Source organism: Neolamprologus brichardi, chromosome 17 (genome assembly GCF_056152115.1).
Source record: "Neolamprologus brichardi isolate AB-2024 chromosome 17, ASM5615211v1, whole genome shotgun sequence".
NCBI classification, from domain to species: domain Eukaryota; kingdom Metazoa; phylum Chordata; class Actinopteri; order Cichliformes; family Cichlidae; genus Neolamprologus; species Neolamprologus brichardi.
In genome coordinates, this window is record NC_142120.1 from 15,822,096 (window position 1) to 15,845,572 (window position 23,477).

Consider the following 23,477-nt stretch of genomic DNA (forward strand, 5'->3'; position numbering starts at 1 on the left):
ATCTATTTAATACATATTTTATCTGTTCCGCTCTTTTGTAACCATCTTAAAAAAAAACATTTAAATAAGTTAGATTCTTCTCAAGTCTCTCCATCGTTTAAACTCACCATTTAATTTTCTTTTAATTCATCATTATTTATTGCGTTTAAAATCACCTGTACTTAGTTGCACAGTCTTTTTTTTTATATATATATAACAAATCCAGTATATATATTTCACTTTCAATCAAACCTAGTTTTTATTGTTTTTATCAAGCTGTTGTAACCCCGTGGTAACTTTTACTTAGCCCACCTTTCCCTGCATTTTTAAGAACAGTTTTTTTTTTAACATATAGTGTCCTTCTACAAGCAGCTATTACAATCTCTTGAACAAAATATTACTAAAAATCTTATATGATCTGATTCTGTGAGAGAGTCCCTGATGAAAAGAAACAAGCTAGTGTAAATGTTAATGGCTTTTGTATTGGACAACAACTGTTTCCTAGGTAATTGGACAAACAGCCTTCGGGACCGAAGGCAGTGGTGGCTGACCCCAAGCATCTCCCAACTACAGCGTTTGGGAATCTGGCAAAGACCATCTGTGTGGCTGGAAAAGGTGAACATCGCTTTTGGTGGCATCTGCCTGACTGAAAAAAGGAGCTCTCCCCTGCCCTTTCTAATTAGTTGGCGGAACGCTATTTTACATTTTACAGAAGTACTCTCAGTACTAACAGATATTTTATCATAGTTTACTGGCATACATTGAAGATATTTCGCTTTTTCACATTTTATTTTAGTCAGGAAAAAAAATCTTACACCTATTAAATGTAATAGGCTAAATCAAATATTTTAACATGCAGAACACTTTTATTATTGTTGTTGTTATTAGTAGTACTAGTCGTATTATTATAGGTCTGCACATAAAGAAAAGAGAATTGCACAGCTGCAACTTTAAGACTCCACACGCCTCCCCTCCGTCAGCTCCTACAATGGTCTTTTCCAGCTCCGCTTATCACAGCAGAATTTGTAACATGCCATAATTTCTTAACCGGTGCGTGTGGATCCCCGGAAATCAGATGTCATTACCCGACCCGGCTAATTTGGCGATCGTTCCTGCTCTTTTGTTTTTTGACAATGCCAGCGGCGGGGACCAGCCGCACCTTTAGGATCGTATCCTTGGCGTCGCTGGCTCTTTGCACTGAAGAAGCCTCCTAGGATTGTCCGCTTCATGGTATAGCTTGCACAGACTGCAGTTGTCATTGATCCGCGGCCAGAGCCTCTGCTGATAGTAAAGGAACAAATTGTGAGTATGCACACTGTTGCCGCCGGTATCGCAGTGACCTACATTGCCCCATTCCTTCGGGCTCAAGGTGATTTTCTGCTGTGCCCCTTTTATCTCCACAACTCTGGACTGATGGGGATGTTAAGGGGAGTAGTGAGCGCTTGGTGCGGAAGCATACGTGGTGTATATAATGTATAGATTTCGTGTGGTTGACATTGTGAAGCTCTGCAGGAGGAAGAAAAAAATCACGGCCGGCTGTCACAGTGGAGAGACATAGCAGAGAGTTGAAGGGGGGCGGGATGCAGACTGAGAGGCTGGCATGATGTAATGCACTTGAGACAATAGCCAAGGATTCTCCCCAATTATCATTTCAGAGAATGAGGCGGAGTTGTTACAGTGGTGTCAAGACGCGATCAGCGCCGCAGTCAGGCCGCCTTGGAGTGTGTGTGTGTGCGCGCGCGCGTGTGCTTAGTAACCGCAAAAGGACGAGCTGTCACATGAGGAACAGCTGCCCCTCCTATAAACAACATTATCACCGGCTATTACAGAGATGCAAGGAGGAAGAAGGCATTCAACAGACTCCCCGTCATCCATCCATCTACCCACCTGCCTCTCCATTCACACTTTTTATCCTGTAAATGGATGAATGAGTGAACAGACACACTCACTCACACACACACACACACATCCAGATGCTGGCTCGCTGGTAGAAGGTTAATTGCTGTAGGCAAAGCTGTGATTTCCCTCTGATCTTGCCAATTAATATTAACATTTACAGGCGTGCACGGTGAAGAGATGTGACAATATTTGCATTAGTAGGAGTTCCGACTTGTGAAGCTGTGGCACATACTTTAAAGTGTGACACAGATACATTATGCAAAGCTAAGATGCTTAATTTAATGGGTTTTTTTTTAAATAAAGTGTGTGACTTTCCAGTTAGGGACCTCAAACATGCAAATACGCCTTCCTGCCTAATATGGCTGGTGTGCGGGCAAAGCTTTTATTGCCCCAAGGTTTCATTGAGAAAAGTGGCAACCTGTGGAAGAAGTTTTTATGTGCATAAAACGATCGTTTAAAGTCCTCTTTTAAAGCCCAGGTTTGACTGTCACTAAACGTTCGGTAATGAGGAAGGTAAAATGTTGCGGTGAGGCAGGTGTGGTGGTTACAAACGGCACAGTTCAAATCACCTCCAACTTGAGCTTTATTGCCTTTTTGTTCACCTCGATCAGTGCTCTTATTCAATCTCCATCGATTCATGGTTTGCATGACCTTGCTGCAGGGGATTGTGGGCGATGTTAAAGGCTACACGATGTCCTTTCATCCTTTCATGTGCATGCAGACTTATTTTCAGTTGAGCACACAACCAGTGAAAACACACACACAGAACACCCTTCCCCCTCCTCACCCTCGCAGATGCTCACACACAGGTAAAGTGCAGTCACAGAGAAATGGAGACACACACACACAGACATACACTTGATGCTCAGCCTCATCACCCTTTCCCGGCCTTCCTAATGGCAGAAGGCTGGGTGTAACTCTACACCGACACCATCCTCCTCATCCCATCTCTGTCTCATTCACCTTTTACTACCAAAGCTTCACATGAGAGTATCAATGAGTGCTGAATACTATTTTTGTGATGTAATGTATTACAGTTGCACAAGCTATTCTTCATGTACTGAACAAAAGATTGTGGTTTGGACTAACACACTGTTTCAGGAAGCACAAGCAGCATTTGCTGGTAGACTTTGTGACTATAATTCTTGGGATCGAGGCAGATGGGATTTCAATCGCTGAAATAAAACTTACTATAAAGCTCGAGGGCTTGTTTGGAAGTGTGTTTCTTAAGGCAGGTAGCTTGTTCTCAGACTGCTGTGGAATACATTGATGTTACTAGGATATCCTGGTGGTACAGTAGTGGTACAGTAGTGGTAGTGGTAAATAGTGATACAGTAAAAGTCCATTTCTATATACAGGTAAGCTGAGTATTAGTATTAATAGGGCTAATTGTAGGACCTCAAAATAACTATGTGTGCTTTTTTGAGGGCCAATAGATGTCTGAAGTTGGTAAGAAAAAGGTATATTTTTGGACAATTTCATCTAGATTTATCAACCAATATAAGGAGACAGTCTATCTTTGTCCAAAAACAACAAGTATTGACAAAAAAAAGGTAAAATATTAGTTTTACTCTTAGATTTTAAGGTTTTACTATTTACTGAAAAGGATTCAAACAAGTTTCACACAGTGTCTGTCGTATATCTTGCATCAGTGGTTAACGCTGTGGTTTAATTCCTAGGGCCTTTGTTCTCGTTGTGCCTGGTGGGTTTTCTCTCATTGCTCCAGTTTTCTGCCACAGTCCAAAGATGTGTGTTAGGTTAATTAGTGAATCTAAGTTGTCTATAATAATTAGTGAATCTAAGTTGTCTATAATGGCAGCCACTTGTGCCATAATGCACTTAATTAATAGTGTATATATATATATATATATATATATATTAGATATATATATATATATATATATATATATATATATATATTAGATATAGACACTATATATTTATAGTGTCTGTCTGTATTTTCGTGCTAAAACATCAGAAGCTGTAGAATCAAAGTTTCTGCAACCTGAAGTGTTCACATGTAGCAGAGTACTTTTGATTCCTGCTTATTCTTTTTGGTAGTGTAGTGTTGTATGAATATTACTAAAGATGTTGTTTCTTGTACATGTAGAAAAGGTATTTTTGGTTGCTCCCTTGTTTCCCGAGGGTTCTCCACAGCAAATGGATCCACAAATGGATGTTTTGGCAAAAATCTTAAACTGGATGCCCCTCCTGACAGAACTCTTCCATTTAATCCTGGCTTGGGACTGGCACTAGGAGAATGTGAGCCTGTGTCCCCTAAAGCTGGGTTTGTGGGTTCTCCTGGCTTAAAAGTGGGTATCTTTTGCATGTAAGGTGAATGTGTTACAGATGATTTATATTTCTGTGTTATATCTACGTTTATTTTAACCTCTGAAACCATACTCTGCTACCTGACATGCACCTCTCTAGAAATGAAACTGTATGTCACGTATATGCAGCCTGCAACTTTTGTGATTGGCTTGTTCAGTACTAGTGATTTCCTGCGACCATTTAACTAAAGTTTTGGAACGGATCGGTAAGAGAATAATCAAAATAAGGAATAATAGTCATAGCCTCAATATAATTACTCACAAATGTCAGCAACCACCACAAGATAATTAACATATGCTGCTGCACACACATGCTTGAATGCTGACAATGGTGCCTTGTCAGCGCCGGAAATCGGAAATGGGGAATGTTCACTTTTTGAAATGCACAATTTGTATTCTGAAGGTGGACATTATGTATTTTCAGCTTGCATCACTCTTTCCACATTTTCACTATGTTTTGGTGAATAGTTTGCAAATGTTTGCAGACATGCATGTCTTTCACCCAAACTAATGGTGACCACAGCAAACTGCTAGTGACTAAAATAATGGTAAAAAGATTTTCAGTGCCTTAACCACTACACCACAGTTTCTTGCTAATGTGACATCTAAATTCTGCTTAAGCTCTTTTCAGAAACATCCTGGCAGGGAGATGCTGTATCAAATTAATGAATCACTTTCTCTCAGCCTACTAATAGATAAGTATAAAAAGTAGTAATTAACAACTGTACAATGTAACTTTAGTCTTCTTGTCAAAATTATTTAGAAACAATAAACAGATATTCCACTACAGTAGATTCCCATGGAAAAAAAGTGTTTTGATGACAGATATTTTTTCTGCTTTTCTACATCTGAACAGTAGCACTTAAATAATAATAATAATTTACCTACATCTTCAGATGTCCAAATAGGGAAGTAGGCACCCTGTTTATTTAAGAAGATCAACAGTAGGGAGTTAACAAAAACGGGAAAATATCTTAGTTCTGTAGCATGTTCTATAGCAGGTTATGACCGCTTCAGTGAATTGCAGGCATGTTGGTGTTATTATTTTCATACAAGAGTATGGCTTCTTCTTTCTATCAGCCCATTCACAGCACCATCACTTGCAAAACCAACTAACCATGCACATAACATTTCTTCTGAGATGCCCTTCAATCGAAGACCAAGATTTTGCAGACAGCAGTCCTGGTGCATACTTGCAATTCAACTTGTTGAAATAAGCAACCACAGAACTCACCTCTGTATGCAGTTCTGATATAGTTGATCAGGAAGGTGTTTGAGACCCAGCAGGAATATATATATATATATATATATATATATATATATATATATATATATATATATATATATATATATATATATATATATATATATATATATATATAATTTTTTTATTTTTTATTTTTTATTTTTTTTTGTTGTTGTTGTTAGTGATAGTTTTCACTCTGAAACAGAGGTGATTGATGCCAAAATGAAACGTTGGAGTGGAACGGGGACACCCTTTAAAATTACCACTTTGGAGCAAGAAATTATTTCAGGTTAACATCCAAGATCTTTACACTACAGCCATATTACTTTTGGTATGCCTACTGCAATTATTATAATATCCTGAGCAATCCTGTGTAATATATTTGAATCGTTGTTTCTTGACAGACTGTCTCTTGGTCGTCTGAAGTCTCCGTGGTACAGGGTGCCATATGAAGGAGATTTTCCAGCACTATGAGTGTACCATGCAATCTGGCCAGTTCCATTCACAAATATGCTGTGTCACTCTTTTCCCACCTGTCAGCCTGATATGAATGCCAAAATGGGAAAGAACGGCATGCAACAGCTTTCCCATTACCCATGGATCTCATCAATCCAGTCTGTAGATGCACTTTGCTCATCTGCCCGCCAAGAAGTCAAGCACAAATATTACTTGAAAGTACAATCTGTCATAAACCAACTATCCTGTCGGCTAACATGCAAGTAAAGTCCATTGTCATTAAAACAAATGGTTGTACACGTGTATTCATATTGTAAGAAAATTAGTTTTAATGAGCTTAACATGTTGCTACAAATGTTCAAAGAGCTGACCTTACATTTCGTTTTTTTAAAAAGCCCATAATGGGTTTTTGGGCCTACTTTATTTTGCTTTACTCCTTTCTAAATTACCATTTCCTTGTTCAATGCGTTAAAGCATTAGTAATTTCATTCCTAATGATAACAAGGCTTTAAACACACTATTAAATAATGCCGGTTTTATTTTAGCCTCTCCAAAATTAGCCCAACAAGCATAGAGTAGTACAGCTTATCTCTAAAGCCACAGAGTGTCGTGTTCAGGCCGCTGTCTGTTCTGAACACGCTCACACTCCACATGTCTTTTGATGTTTCCCAGGTGGTGAATAGTGCTGAATTTGCCTCACTTGGCCATATACAGCTCTAGGAACACACTGCTGTTTTGTGTGCTGTGCCTTATCTACTCACACAATTGTTCCCATTAATGAGATTAACTGAAGACATTCAGGAAATTAGCTGCCGTTTGCTGATTTGTTTCTGCCAAAATGGAGTGATTCTACATAAGTGTCAAATTGTACATCTGTCCCATATAGATACAGTAATTCACTGCCTGCTTGATTCTTACTCAGGGGAATAATCTTGTGGCTTAACTTTGTTTTTTCCCCCTCCTTGTCCATTTTTATTATGGGTCTTTGTAGATGTGCCGGAGGGTGAACTGCAATAGTTTAGATTAGGAATCAGTATGTCAGAGAAAATAAAACAAGGTCTAAGGTCATTCAACAGCAATCACGGCTATTGTTGGACAAGCATATAATGGGCAATTCCAAAAAAAAGCCATTTTTTAAAATCTTTTTTACTTAAAATGGCTTTTAAGAAAAATCTTTCTGCAGTATTGTGCTTTGCAGTGTTATCATTTAACTGTCATTGGCAGTATGCTTCAAATAAAGTGCCAGCCGATGTCCTAGTGAGCCCACATTCTCTACACTTTGGAGGTGTTGCATCCAACAATTTCTGAAACAGACATCTGACAAACACATCAGACAGCGATGCCAGGTGAAGAGGTGAGAAGATGGCAGGATCTTAACTTCTCTGTCCAGCTTACTTTTCTGTGCACAACCAGTGAAGGCTTCCAAGGCAAGTCTCCCTCAAAACATCAAAAAAGATTATGGTTATGACAAAAAGTCTGTTATGGGATGCACAACTTGGTCTCAAGCTGTAGTCAAGAATTTGATGGACAAGGAGGGTACATATCCAGCTTTGTGTGGGTGTACCGTTTGCTAGGTTCAGCAATTTTGGCTGGATGTTGAACTTAGTCTCACACCTTAAACACAGAAGTTCTTGAAACTTGCAAATAAGTTACTGTTTTTCAGCTGATATGCATTGTTAGTTGATGAGCTGTTTTTGCACTTGACTTTTCTGGCCATCCGTTTTAACAAACTGCAGCCACACCAACAGCTTCTCCATGTAAGCCAGTTTGAGGTTGACTCTGAGTAAAGGTTCAGAAAAAAAAGTTCGACCTAGTCCAAACTGTGAAAAATGGGATGCTATCAGCACACCCCATTTTTCACAGGTAGTCTGTTGCTTCCGCTGTTGGGAATTATTGATCAGTCCTGGAAGGCTTGATCTATAGGGTTGTAGTGAGCATATCGACCAAGCAATCGAACAGCAGACACTGAGACTACAGCCCTTCTCCAGGCTGAAGAAATGATACATGGTCCTCCACCAGTGTGATGTACAACACACAGCCCCTCCTGTAGTGACATTGTTAATTATGAATGCTTTATGGATACTCACCTGCCAAAAGGAACTAAGAAGGCTTAATTTTTCCCAACTTTTCCATGATTTTTATCGTTTTTAGCATTGCAATGTCTTGTAGATGCAAGTTTGCTACGTAATTTCCTCCCATCTAGCGCCAGGAATGAGCTTGAATGCCAATAGGCAGAGAAGGGGCTTTGGATTTGTTGCACTGATTGAGAAGGAAACCTCACTCCTGCCCCCCTGAATAATTCATTGATTGGCATATGGCGTGTAGAGAAAAGCCCAATGATCCCTGCATGTCTGTCTGTGTGTATTCTTATTTCAACTGTAGTCCACAATGAGTTCAATTGAGCGTGTTCCTGTTCCCTCCCATCAATGATTTCTGCACACTTTTACCCTCACATTTAACCATCTTTAACCAGCTGCACTAAATTTAGTCACTTAAATGTCATCTGGTTCTTACAACACTTTCACTCAATTGCTAAAAATGTCAGTTTCTCTCCATAAGTATCATTCTGGCAGATAAAATCTTACATATTCATTATGACAAGTGTTCATGACAAGGCATAGCCAGACATGCTAAAGGAATTTGTGGGAGCTTTCCTGGTTCACATTAACATAATGTGCTGTGATGTTTCATTGCAGTGGAAATGAGCATAGAAAAACTATCAGTAGCCTTTCTGTCAGGCTTTAAGAATTATCTGTAGACCAAATAGCTGTTTTAATAGTGGTCAAATTGGCTTTTCAGTTGTCAGGAAATAGTACTGTCACTGCTAATGAGTGCAATCTAGACAACATGTGCATCCCAGCTGGCAGTAAGAGCTCTCAGTCCGGACATTCTTCACACAGCCCACTGTGGGTGATTATCTATTCAAGGGGAGTACACTAACTCTTACCTGTCACTGCTACTGCTTCACACTAGAGAGAGAACTAATAACTTGCTGCACAAACATGCCTTCCAATAGCAGCAAATACTGAGCAGCAGAGGAGCATTTACCCACAAAAAAACACATTTTGGGAAAACTTTATCCATAAGTCATTGTCAACAGAATATGCTGTACTTTTTGGTCTTTTTCTTGAGTAAAACTAGAGACTGATCTAATGGCTTTTGAATGGAATAATTATCCAGATAAGTGTTGTACTGAATGATATGGTTAGGTGTTTTTAAAGGTTGCTTTTTATGACTGAGAGCGCAGGGGAAAGCAGATCAGACAGTGCATTTTCTCTCCATATCTATTGATTTTTCATAGACAGTGAAATAATTTAAGGGGCAGTCACGGTGAGATCAAAGCATAAGGTGCAGGAACAGGACAAAAGGGGATTGTATGTGCCGTGAAGCAGAAAAAACATCCTCAGCACAATTTGCTTTCTACACAGCTTAAAGGAGAAATAAAGCGCCATCAAGCAGCAAAATGTGCCTGTTTGTTGCTGCTTTGACAAGACAAATGTGGTCGAGCCTAGGAGATTAACACCAAAAACGTAAAATTTTAGTAAACCTGAGAGTTAGGAGCAAGGTTTGAAACATTTTGACCATGGAAGAATCACTTGGAATCAATAAAAGTAGAAATTAGAAATAGAAATTAGTATTTGAGACTCTAATAGCCAATTGTATGCTTTGTTTTTGCACTAACATGTATTGAGTCATAGTCAGATGAATTACCTTCTACTTAAAATGCACCGCCGTTTGTCCTCAGTCTGTCCGCCAGCCGGCCTGCTCTCCCAAGCGATGGGTGGCATGCGCAGTGTGTCCAGCCAAGCAGCATGCAGGCTTCGGCTCTCTGGTCTAAATGGCCGCGGATGGTGGCTGAATAGTGAACTGGTGGGAGCCTGGACGGATGCCTGGAGAAGATATGGGAGACCCCATCTTACTGCCAGAACATGCTGAAACACAGACCTGGCATTGTAACCCACCCAGAGGGGACCAAGTCTGGGCAATAGGATATTGTTTTCTCACTAAATAAACCAAGTCTAGGATCAGACAATGAGAAAGTATGGTCTAGCACTGGAGCCAGAATTATCATTAATTTATAGGTATTTTGCATGTTGCTTCCTGAGTATTGCACAGGCTAAGGACATCTTTAAAGACTATGGGACATGGTTGAAAAACAACTGGGCCAAATTAGACTGATAGCCTGTTAATTTCATCTTTATAAATGCAGCTGATACTGATATTGTCACCACATAATGTTTGACCGTAATTGTCATTGTAGTTGCTAAATTTTTTTTATGAACAGTTGCACTTGTTGAGCTTTTGACTACTCCTACTACACACTTTTACAGTTAAGACGAGAATTTAACTTGCATAAACACCAAAAACCATGTAACACCTGAAAAACATCTGCCACTGGCATGTTTTCCAGTATAGGCAAGATGGTGACAAGTAAGAGTGAGAAATGTGACGTTCTACACAATTTTGTTGAATACGATCATACCATGGGCACCTGTAGTGCACATATGTGCTAAAAATAATGGGTATAAGTACAGTAGGACAAGATTTGACATGCATAAAATTGCTAGCGTAATACTAGCTTAAAAATATGTAGAGTTCTTGTTTAATGAGTAGCTAGCTGTTTGCTAACCTAGCAAACAGCTGGTTTTAGGGACTTTGAATGTAAGATGTTAGCCTTTCTACTGTGTAGCTGAACAAAACCCAGGTTATTATCAGAAGTACATGGCTTGTTTATAACAATAAAATATATTTATGTAAAACAGTTATATTGCTGTAAGAAGGTATAGGCCTTTTCCCAACCTCTTGTAGCTAACTTTATTTTTTTAAGCTGACTTCCAACCTTGATAACCTCAAGGCAAAAAATTACTCTTTCCACTCTATAGGATTAAAATTGTAGAAAGTCATGAGAAGTTAGCAATGAATAATATCATTCAAACTTATAATTTTCTTTCATGGTCTGTGTTGAACGGGCCTTTCTAATCTGTGTGGCACTGAGCTACAAAAATACAGTGACTTCCCGTGGCTCATTTCTTCTTTTCTTACTTACCTGCAGTGATGCAAACATAACTTTAGCTTATGAACCGACCTGGACATCCGTTAGAATGATTCCTGAAGCTTTCTAAAAACCCTGAGGGGAGCTGGAATATTGCTTCACATATCCACTATAGCATAGATATGGTGTATTATGCAACTTGATCTGGGCTGGCCCATTAAACAGCACAAGCGTGAAATCTAGGGCAGAACGCCCAGCATCCCAAGACGTGTCTGCAGCTTTGAAACGCCGGGGTGACGCTGAGCCAAGCTCCAACTGTGTCAGGCCCAGTCACATGCACGCAGCCATACAAACAGAAGTGTGTGGATATTTACACAGAGGCATGCGTACAAAACAGAAGACATGGACAGACATGTTTACTTTCCTATATACCCTGCTCTATACAAATACTCATCATTCCTATGAATTAGAATTTGGTTCTCATCCATGCACAAACCCACTGTTATTATGTCTTCTTTTCTTTTCTTTTTTTTTTTTTAACTACAATTTTATTATTAGATATGTGTGGGTCCAAAAGGGAGTATGCTGCCTCTTATTTGAAGTTGTTCAGCAACTGTATTGTAATATGGGTGACAGTTTGTGTATGTACAGTGTTGGGGAGTAACGGAATACATGTACCGCCGTTACGTATTTAAAATACAAAATATGAGTAACTGTATTCCGTTACAGTTACCGTTTAAAAATGTGGTATTTAGAATACAGTTACTTTGTTGAAATAAATGGATTACAAGGCGGTACTTCCCTGTTCCATATTGTCGCGGGTCAGGACTGTTTGGGTTTTGTTTGATAGCTGTGTTCTGTTGTTCCAGGCGGCAGCGTTACGGTTGCCATGGTTACAGGGTGACGCTCTCTCTCTGCGTGTTTCCTGGGTGAGAGAGCGCCTGTTGTTGTTGTGCTAAGCTAATAGGCAGAATGCTACAAGTATAGCTCTAAAGAATGTAGCCTCATGGGCAGTGTAGTCCGTGCTGCAGGGAGAATGGACTGCCATACCCGTTATGTGTCTGTGAGCGAGGGAGGGAGAAAAAGGAAAAGTAGGAGCTGTCATCGAGCAAAAACGGGAGCTGGAAACATGTAAATATAATAATAACCACTGCAGCCAAGAAGAGTGCCTGACAAGCCCACTTGTAAGTAAGCTATTAAGACTCGACTGTACACCGTGTTCGTGTTTTCCTCCAAAAACAATAAGTTCTGTTGGAGCAGCCTTTCAAGGCCTCTCTATGTCTCTCACTAGCAAAGTTGACCCAGACAACAAAGTAAAGCTAGTTTTCGGCTACAAGCCCGACACAGAGCCCACCGTATTAGTCAGAGGTCCGTTTACTACGGTTCGGAGCCGCGGACCTGCAGTAACAGTAATAAATCACAGCAATAGTACATTCACATAGTTGTAAACAGCATGATAATATATTAAGTAATCCAAAGTATTCAGAATACGTTACTCTCATTGAGTAACGTAACGGAATACGTTACAGAATACATTTTGGGGCATGTATTCTGTATTCTGTAATGGAATACATTTTAAAAGTAACCTTCCCAACACTGTGTATGTATTATATGCAAAAAACAAAACTTAATTGGAAAGTTCAGAGTGTAAATTGCCTATTGTCTAATTTCTGGTTTTTCGTCTCTTCAGCAGAGCAAAGATGATGTGTGAAGTGATGCCCACGATCAGCGAGGACACAGCTCTGAGCCAACGCGGCTCTCAGAGCAGCGCCTCAGACCCGGACTCACATTTTGAACAGCTTATGGTTAATATGCTGGACGAACGGGACCGGCTGTTGGACACATTGAGGGAAACTCAGGAGAGCCTCGGTCTGGCCCAGCAGCATCTACAGGACGTCATCTATGACAGAGACTCGCTGCAGCGGCAGCTCAGCTCCGCCCTGCCACAGGTAAGCAGCTTAAATCCTTGTTTTCAAAAGGTTTTTTAATATTATTGTGGAATCTTTGTATCCTTGACTTTTTGAAATTGCTGATATGACAAGAACGAAGGATTGACATGCAATTAAAGTAGGAAGCTGGAATAATGATGTGCTTACAAAGGATGTGTTGTGACTTCCACGACACTGGGATGTCGTCTTTGACTTATTTTATGTGTGTTTTGTCTTAAAGTTGCTATAAAATTATTAAAATATTGTCCATCTAAACTTTATACTTTCTAAAACTTTCTTTGGTTTTATTGTTTTAGTGTCCTCTTCTCAACACAACCTAAATCCCAAACAATAGAAAAGGCTGATTGCCAATGACTTGGGCTTTATTATTGTAAGGCAAGTCAAATACAAAACCTTAGGTTAGTTTTATGAACAATTACTTGGGTTAAAACGGACCCTTTTACAAGAAGGCAAAAGTTGCCTACCTGCATCTTTTTTCTTTCGTTCTTGTTTTCTTCATTGTCACAGAGAGGTGTGGATGCTAATCTAAATGTATGCCTAAGCTGTTTTTTAACCATCAAATCAATGTCTTATCTCTGACTTTGTAAACAGTGTAGAGAAAAAAGCGTGCAAACGTCCAACTCTCATGATTGATAGAGGTAACATGCTGACACATGCATTTCCAGTGGATTATACAAATAAGAAGTACTTTTCAACTGAAACTGGTTTTGGAACAGGTCTTGACGACAATACTGCCTTTCAAACATTTGTCATTTCATAAGACATTTTGCACATACGCAGTCATTCCCGACATAAATCGAACTTCATCCTCTCTTTAAATTAACCACTATTATCGTTTTTCATGTTGGGCACCTGTTGCATACAGTCGTGTGAAAAATTAAGTACACCTCATAGTTCAATAGCTTGTAGAATCACCTTTCGCAGCAATAACGTAACAATCCTCCCATAACGGCATTTTCTGTATGGCTTTCTCAGTGTTTCACATTGTTTACGGAGGGATTTTCACCCACTCTTCTGAACGGTGTTGCTTTACTTTATTAAAGTTTGTTGTTATCCATTTATGGGCAGCTCTTTTGAGGTCCTGCCACAACATTTCCATTGGGTTGAGATGTGGACTTTGAGTAGTCAAACCTGTTGATGATCAGTTAATTAAGTACATTTCATTAGCAGCACCTGGCTGCTACTTACTGTCTTAATTCCTATGGTATCAGTAAGGGTATACTTTGATTTTACAGGACTGTGAAAACTTGTTTTTTACATGAATGTAGAGTGTGGCTGTATTGCTTTTTATTTGCCTCACAAATTGTGTAAAAAAAAAAATAAAAATTTATATATGCCTCCCCAGCACTGTTTATTATTCAGACGAGATAATTATCTTTTAATTTGCAGAGCAGCGCTTCATTATGCTTAAATGAACAAGGCGCTAGTACTGTGTCTTGGAGTACCATATGACTCTCACCAACAACAAATAAATTTGTAATTTTAAATGAACTCAACACAGAGAGCTTATCAATTTTAAGAGAATGAATTTAGTGTATTTGTTGCTTCCTGTAACTACAAGTAGGCTCCAATTACAACACCAGTTTCTTTTACATGTAGATAATTTTGTAAGTACTTGAGAGTGTACAACAAATTGCATATTAATGGGTGCTACTGTGCTCTTATACTCACTGGTTACGGATATCTGCAGTGCTGAGTTTACCCAACCTAAATGTCTTTGATTGCATCAGCATGTTTGAGATAATTTAAAATTTCAGGCATAACCGAACATTCAGTGTGCATTCGCCTGTGTGGGTTATATGACAATGGCAACCTGTCTTGTTTGAAAACAAATCATTGAAACACATTTGTGAGGATCTTTGAGCAATGCATACATAGAAGCCCTTATGTAATGGTTCCTGCAGTAAGTGGAGATTAGCTAAAACTGTGTCAGTAATTCTAGTCACATGCCTTTCCCACTCTGTCTCTAAGAGACTCTGAGGGTTTGTCAGTAAAGAGGACTTTGTTCACAGGAGGTGTCAGATTTTTTTTTTAAAAAATTTTTTTTACTTCTTGCCCCTTGGCCTTCAGAATAATTTGAATTAACCCATTTTCACCTTTTCTGATTCAGATCTCTGGACCGTGTGTCCCAAGTGGGTAAAAACCTTGTTTTTACCAGAGTCAGCCTTTGCTATATTTGATCTTGAATTCATCTCAGAATGCAGGTTTGAACTTGGGGTTATGTGGTCTTCCAGCTCATGTTTTAGCCTCAGGGCTTTTATCCACCTCAGAAGTTACACAGTGAACAAAATACACAGTTGAGAGAACCAGACAGACAAAAAAAGCAAAAGTTAGGCACTAGCAAATTCTGTTCATAGATGTTTTTGGGTTATTGTTTTTTTTAGCTTCTAGGACAGCCTACACACACTGAATAGAATAACAACAAAAGGCAACAAACCTTCCTCTCGTCCCATATTTGAATGCATGTCCTTAGGCAGTCTTATATTTCTTCTCCATCCAAACATACTCACAATTTTTTTTCTCCAGAAAAAGCATCCAAGGTTGCCAAAGTGAAATAACATTTCAATTATCAGACAGTTTTGCTGATGTCCGCCGGCAGTAAAGTGCTACAATGATGTATGGGTTGTCACTGTGTAATGACAGAGCTGACACACGGTTCTGGTGCTCTTCCTGGCATCGGGATTAATTCAAATATCACTGGGATCTTCCTAGCAATGTCCTGGCACAAACGATTCTATTAATTATGTTGATGGTGTCTTATTGGGCTGCATGATATCAGCATTACTGCTGTGGTTCACGAAGAGGTTTGATAGACCTTGGCAATTATACAGAAGCTTTTGGTGAAGGAAAGAGGTGCCCTGTTGTGCTTCTGTTTAATATGCAGCTGATAAGAGTTGTGCTTGCAGCTTCTGGCTTTTTGAGCAATAAAAATGAGATTATTTCAAAGAAGCAGCCATCACCTTTATTAAGGATGTCTTTGCTCTCGATTAGACCTAAATGACTTTACTGCATCTGACACTTCTTTTATAATGGGACTTCCCTAATAAAGATGTCATTTTGGGGGCCGGTAGTGCAGAACAATGCTCAGATAACCATGTAGTGGGATTCTTAAAAGAGGGCAATAGATAGCTTCCAGGATTTTCTCCATTTTGTGTGTGTGATTGCTAAGGAGATGATGAATGAGAAGAGAAAAAGGTTTTTTTGGTGGGGGGGCAAAAGTGGCCTCATTTAAGCAATAGGCAGGCTGTGAATGTGTCTTTACTGATATCACTCCTCTGTTCCTGAAGCCCAGAGCACTGGCAGGATTAGATGTTGGCCCACCACAAACTTGCTTCCTCTTGTTCTTCTTTCCCTTTGTTCCTTCTCTCTCTGTTTCTGCTGTGGCCGCCTTTTTTTTATTGTTGTGTTGCACTTTGCCTTGCATCTCCCTCTTCTCCTCTGTTTTTCAACTCTCTCTCTCTCCATCCGAGGTCACGGCTCCGCTGCTCGTCACGACACTTTCGACTCATCGGAGTGACATTTGCCGTCCCTGACGCTTCCAGCAACACATCCCCGCTTACATGCATAAAAATTCGGCAGTACCCCTGGCCCTTCCCTGATATGCCTCCCCACCCCTACTGCCGACTGTCCCTTGTCTGTCCATTCTAGATTTCATCAGCCTGTTTTGTTATATCACAGTGAAATAACAGAGACAACCATTATTTGTTTGTCATGCACTCAGTGCTGCGTGACATGCTTTTTCTGCAAAGAGGCCTCTGCCCTAAGTGTCTTATTTAGGCAAATGCTTAAAAAAATGTTATTTTTCAGTTCTAAACAAGAAAAATCCAAGATATTCTCACTAATCAACTACTGCAAAGCTCTAATTACAAAAGATAACTTTTAACATTGCAATAAGTTTCTTATAAATGACTTATAAGAAACCTTGTAAGTCATTCTCGTATAATAACCACTGAACTGACTGTTGATTCTCGTTGTGAATATGCTCCAATTCCTCACATGCTTCCATACTTACACTTGCTTTGGTGAATAAATACATTCTAATTGGCAAATACAGTTACTTGAAGTGCACTACAGGTGCCCACATGGTGTACTGGTAACATTCAAGAAGGTGAATGTGGAATGCTGAAAAAATTATCCCGTCTTCCTCCTATTACCCCCAACCGGTCGCAGCAGATGATTGCCCCTCCATGAGCCTGGTCCTGCCAGATGTTTCTTCCTGTTAAAAGGGAGTTTTTCCTTTCTACTGTTGCCAAATACTTGCTGTTGGTCAAATACTTTTAAAAAATGATTGTTTTTTGTTTTGTTTGCTGAAACCATTATATCATCAAATAGCTAATATCACACAAAGGTTGGGCTCTAATATTAAATACATTGTGTTCTCCAAGAGAAATATGTGAATTGAATAACAGTCTAATAGTTGTTTCAGAACATCCTTACTTACTGTACTGAAGGTCCACAGGAAGCGGTCCATTTGCCGATTTATTGAATAAGTGACAGTGTTTGGAGCAAACACAAACATTTCATATCATATCCTCATTGATCTCTGCATGATACAATTAAAGTGTGAATGATTTTAAAGCATGGCAGATCATTTTCAACAGATAAAGGAATGGGTTTAACCTCAGCTACTTTCCTGCTGTTGATGTGTTACTCCGCTTGCAGTAAGCACTTTGTTCTTGCCTCTAACTATAAGCCTCTGTGGTAAATGGGGAGCACTGCTGTCATGTGAAAAGCCTCATATAGGTCCACATTTTGCATTGCTCTGTGTTGAATCTGGAGCCTCTTGAAAACAGAAATATTCTACACCAATACTGAATAAACAGTTTAAAAGAAAAGTGTTCAGACAACTCAAAGCCTGTAAGACCATCCACATGTGAGCCTTCTCCATCCCCCAACAGTGCCTGTATTGTGACACATGCAGGGAAACTGGCAGACAGGCAGCTTTCTCTGGAGCGCTCAGCTGTGCGTTACTGTACTGGAAGGACCCTGAGGGGCTGCGGAAGCCTTCTTCCCATGCTGTTTATTTACTTTTGCCAAACATGGTCTCATGAAGTCTGCTGTTGCTGCTGCTGCTGCTGCTAATCCTCCTCAATGGCACCAGGCTCTAGATTTCTGCAAATACAGATCTGGGTTGTAGTTATACAGATGTCTATTCGCGGAGATATTCTGAAGACAGAAAAAAATCATGGTTAAAGCTAAGCACTATTGTAAATAAATTTCTTTCACAGTCAAAGGTAATAAAAGAAAGAATAAACTAACCTGCTGATTTTAAGATGTAGGGAAGTGAAAGAAATCACATGACATGATGCTGTTTTAAGACATAAATATGAAGAGACATGCAATATTTTTTAATGCCAGTGAAATATATGATGAGACTATATCTTAAGGATCAGTGCATTCTAATCCCGTGCCATTAAATAAAGCCATTTTGTTACAAGCCACCTGCATCTCACCATTACACATGAAGTGTCCTTTGGCATAGGCGCCTTGACGGACCATTAGCAGTATTATTGGCCATGGAGAGATTAAGGTCGTGGTTTACGGGCCTACAGAGCTCATGTTGGGAGGCTGGATGTTGTAGAAGTCACAGACTGTGGTTCATGTCATTTCTGGAAATCTTGGTTGTGTGCTTGTCTCTCTCTTTTTTATTTTTTAAACTTTTGCACTTCACTCTCTGGTTGAATTCAGACACTGAAATGTACGTGGTTAATGTTAGAAAAGTTTCTTCAATAGTAACCCTGCATGTTTTAAAATGCTCCTCACCCCAGTGAGCTTTAATGTAACACCAATGGGTCCTTCACCAGCCTCTTTTAGTGTTGGCAATGGGAGACCTGCCTTACTATTGCCATTGCTAAAGGATAGCTTGCAGTGAGATAAATGAAGTGCTGCTAAAACAGCAGTACCCCATTTATGCGTCTTTAGGCATGAGTTTGTTTTCTAGGCTCAAAAATAGCAACTGTTATACTAAACAGTCTCTAAGCTGAGTTCATTCAGTTCACTAGTCATCAATAAAAACGATATTTGCTACATTTGGTTCGCATATATTTTGGTCCCAGTGTTTTTATTGTGTAAACATTACATCTTAATTTTTGATATCAGACACCGCGGCTGTTTAAATCTCATTGTTTGGACTCTCCAAACTGATAACAGATGTTGATTCTGCTTCTGGCCAACAAAACAGTAATTAGATACCAGCTGATCTGAAATGAAAGCTAGGACTTGGCTAAATTATTGTATGGGTAGGTGTCTATTGATCGGAGGCTTGCTCATTCATGGCTAACATACTGGTTTCAGGAGAATATGTAGTGTGTTGCTTGTATCCCTTGTATAAAATAATGACTGAGCGTGAAAATATGCTTTGATTTCAGACAGTAATTTCAGGCTATTGTGTATTTATCTAAAGGTTACATACATCTCTGGTGTTTCTTAGTGTTTATTATGTTATATACTGAATTATATCATAATGTCATATTGTGTACTATATAATTATATCCATGGATGACATAGTGTGTCACCACAAGACCATCCCTATTAAAACTTTACCCATTTTTCCTAAATGACTGTTTGTAATCATGGATCGTACCACTCTGTGGAACTTAGTGGGGGTGAATGTTGAATAAAGAGGGAAGGCGTTGGGAGTCAGGCATTAGGGTGGGAGACGGAGAAGCTGTGTGAAAAGAGCAGTGCTGAAATGAAGATGACTAAGCTTGAGAGTGGATGCGGGAGAACCTTTCTCTCCTTTACTTTCAATTTTTATTCCTGATCACGACTTCCCCTACGTCCGCCCCCACCCTGTCTCTCTTGCATGTACGGGAGGCCCTCTTGGCTCCAGCAGTCAGCCAGTCAGCTGGTCTCCACCGCCAGTGCAGCACATGATTTTCCATGATTACTGTTATTGTTTGTGCCCCAGTTCATGCTGCCTGCAGGGTAGATCTGCAGATGATGCATGGCAGGAAGAGAGGAGGAGACTGTGAAGACAGGCAAGCGTGGGCAACACAGGCATCTACCAGCAGTAAAAGCCTTCCTTAAGTTGACCAACTTCAGAACATATTATAATACCTACATTATATACAGCATAAATATGCATGTACAGTTATATAATGCTGCAAAATGTGGCCGTTACTTTATTGATGTCCTTAGTATTTTCCAGTCTTCAGAAAAACTAAGCCCTCCTCATTTTTCTGCGCAATTTACATCCAAAGCCTCTTTCCCCCTCTCCTCTTCTTTCCCCCTTTAAACTCCTTGGCACATGCACGATGCACCTTACACTGTTTCTAATACCAGAGTTCAGAGAGTTGATCAATACCCTTGAAAGGTTAGGGTGTGATTAAGTAGACAGTTCTAGCCCTCTGGATGAATCATCACTGCTCGGGCGAATGCCAAGCACTAGATTCTGGTCTAGTGGCTTGGCAGGGGAAACAGAGGAAGTAAGGTGAGGCTAGGGGTTCTGCTCAGATACACCAAGGTGACAAGACGGTGCAGAAGGATCTCCTGCAGATGTAATTATCTTTCTAATGAACACCGCAGTGTGGTGCCAGTGTGCTGTAAAGTCATGGAACTCCAGGAACAGTAGATCAGATGAACAAGGAAACAGCAGCTGCTTTCATGTTAAGTTCCTTTTTGGTTGGCTGATTAGCTATAATTTTAAAAGTCAAAATGAATTTTTTGACTTGCCACACAGCGCTGGTTACTTACTTGCTTATACTGGCCTCACTCACCCCAGACATAATTTTGCTTTTGTTCATTAAAAAGATAAATATTCTATACTATATCATACTTTTGGCAATAAATTAGACTTAATTGGTTCCAAAGTCTTAGAAATGAATAGTGGAATATACTGCAGGTCATTTTTGTTTGGATTTATGGGGGAAAAAAAAACCCCTTGCCGTTAATTTTATTAAGGGCAGTAGAAGACCTTCTACCCAAGTGTAGAAATGGAGAAAATGTAAAAGCCATGTCATTTTCTGTAATTGTGTAAAATGAATTGGTGAAAAAAGTGTGTATGCTCAGTTATAGATTTGGAATTTGTAATCAGCTGGCCAGAGTTTTAAAAAATTGGACTCTGGATTTGGTCAAATGAAAAAATAAAGTTTAACCCTTTAGCGTTCTGCTCAACCAGTTGGTAGAGCACATTTTCAGGCCCTATATCTAACTGAGGCTTTCACTGAAATTGACCTACCTTATTGAGTCTTTTCTACCAATTGGTTTACATCTGTAATCCCAAAAAATCCACCAGAAAGCACTGTGAATGTAAACGGTTGGCTTTTCTTATCCCTCTCCCAACCAGGAAGTCAGAAACAAAAAACCATCCAACATATTTTGAGTGTTTTTGATGAAACTAAGGTAGGACGATATTTTTTGATATATGATGGTGTTAGAGGACTTGCTAAACAGATGTATGTCACTTGACAGAAAAATAATTTCATGTTTAACAAGCACTACATGGACGCTAAACAATTATATGGCTAAAAATCACATGATCCTGTGGCATGATACTCATGATACCATCCATCTTCAACCACAGTGTGTTTGAGGTCATGGTTTCATATGAAGCCACAAGGGCTGGCACTCTCCACCAGTATATTGGCAACAAACCACATGAGTGGGGCTTTAAATTGTTCTGCCAAGCAAGTTCATCTGGCATCATCCACGACTTGCTGCTTTATCAAGGGGGGTCTACATTCTTCAATGCTCCCCTCAGTGAAAAGGAACAGAAGCTACCTCTAGGGGCCGAAGTGGTAAAAAACACTATGCAATCCCATAAAAGAACCTCAGCTCTTCACAAGTTTCAGCTTGGTCCAGAACTTGCACACCTCCTTGGGTGTCAGGTGCAGGTACTGTATGACCAAACTGCACCGGTGGAGCTCCCCTGATGGCAGACAAAGACCTGATGAAGAAGGGCCATGGAGCCTGTTATTACAGGCTCTGATGAAGGTCTGATTGCAATAAAATAGTTTGGCAAGAAATGTGTTAACCTCCTAAACAATGCCTGTGGGTTCATGCTTCTTTCATTGGTCAAACGGTGGAGCAAAGAGTCCAGTGCAAAGATTACCATTCCATGCCCATCACTCATCCCTGTATATAATTAGCATATGGGAGGAATTAAACTTTCTGATATGCTATTGCACTTGTATAAGACAAGTTATAAGTTACAAGTTAAGGAGATGGCATATTCCACTGTTGGGATACATCCTTGACTTGAATACCTGGTCTACAAGAGGGACTGTGCCCTACTGGACCCGAAACCGATGGCTCTCAAAAGGTTTCTGCCTGGCTGTGTCTGAACCAAGTTAACAAGCCAGCATCTAGAGTTGGACAACCATGATTCAGCTCTCCAAGACCACAGAATAAATGCTACACCCTAAGACCCCAATGACCAAAACCACAAGCAGATGTGCTAGATTTGCACTGTTTTTATTTTATTTTTTTAAAAACAAAAATGGCTTTGCACAGTAGCATTCATTCAGAAGTGGCCTGAATGTCAGTATTTTGTGCTGTTTCACATTTTTCACATTAGCAGATTAAAAAAATATGTATTTTGATGTTTGATATAATACTTTCCTTTAATGGAATGAAAACCAGCAATGGTCACTGGCATGCTACTAAAAATAAACTGTATCCAATGCTCTGGATAGTTTTTGTTATTAATTTAATTATAATTTGTCCCCTTTTTTTTCAACTGTATTATCTACTGTACTTGTATTTGCATTTCATACGTTTACCATTAAGTGACATCTCAACCATTTGGTAGAGATCAATATTTTAAAAACTACAGGATCTATTGAAAAAAAAATTGATTGTGGTTATTACTCACCCAAGCCAATAAGAAATGCAAACAAAAAATTTTTTCCATTGCTTTTTTCTTGGTGTGGACCTTAAAGGGTTTAAAAAAACACAAGTTGGTGTGTCCCTAAACTTGTCAAGAAATAAAAATGTTTGATTAGCTCTTTATCACTGTATGGTGAGGCCACTTGTATATTACTGTTAGCTTTCGCCATCTTAGACCAAGAGCTTTTAGGTTAAATTCTTCCAGCGCCCTACAAAATAGCTCGTTCCTTGGCAGTGATAAAATCTCCAGTGTTGACTGTTTGATGTAAGCTAAAGATGCACTTATTAGTGGAAAGGGGGAGAACACCACAGCAGCACTCTTTCAGGCTGCCTGCAGAATTATTAAAAGGAGTCTAGAGAAGGGACGTAATTACTCAACCATGAAAGACCCAGTTGTAGAATAAAATATTTGGTGTTGCTAAGCTGCTGCTTTTAGTTGGCGATTGTAAGGTATTCATTTTCAGTGTTTCTCCACATACCATATCAGTCCTAAAAATCTTGCATTGCACGCATCTTAAATGAATAAAATAAATTTTGGACAAATCAGATGTATCTACAGGAACTGTTCGTCGACTGGCAGATTTGTCCGTCATATGAAATCACATGATTTTATTTAGTGTTTGGGATTTTTTTTTTTTTTTTTACATTTTAATTAGTGTTTTAAGATTGGACATTTTGGTGTCACAATTTGGAATTGAAACGGAGATCTTCACTGGTAGGGGATGCAAAACAACCTTACAAATATACCCCTGAAGGTTGCTAAAGTGCTACTGGTAGAGGATGACAGCTATGTCAGT

General features: G+C 39.5%; 1 protein-coding gene across 7 annotated transcripts in view; it reads left to right on the top strand.

Moving 5' to 3' along the window:
* The first annotated feature begins 955 nt into the window (after positions 1-955).
* The window catches only part of ppfia2 (PTPRF interacting protein alpha 2), a 180,580-nt gene continuing 158,058 nt past the window's right edge, over positions 956-23,477 (top strand). For 6 of the 7 annotated variants that reach the window (XM_087831125.1, XM_087831126.1, XM_087831127.1 and 3 more), the window contains exons 1-2: positions 956-1,281; positions 12,594-12,852. In XM_087831125.1, coding sequence (XP_087687251.1) covers positions 12,604-12,852 — 249 coding nt within the window. In that variant the 5' untranslated portion in view covers positions 956-1,281; positions 12,594-12,603. The remainder of the gene's footprint in view (positions 1,282-12,593; positions 12,853-23,477) is intronic. The other variant, XM_087831124.1, reaches the window with a different exon arrangement.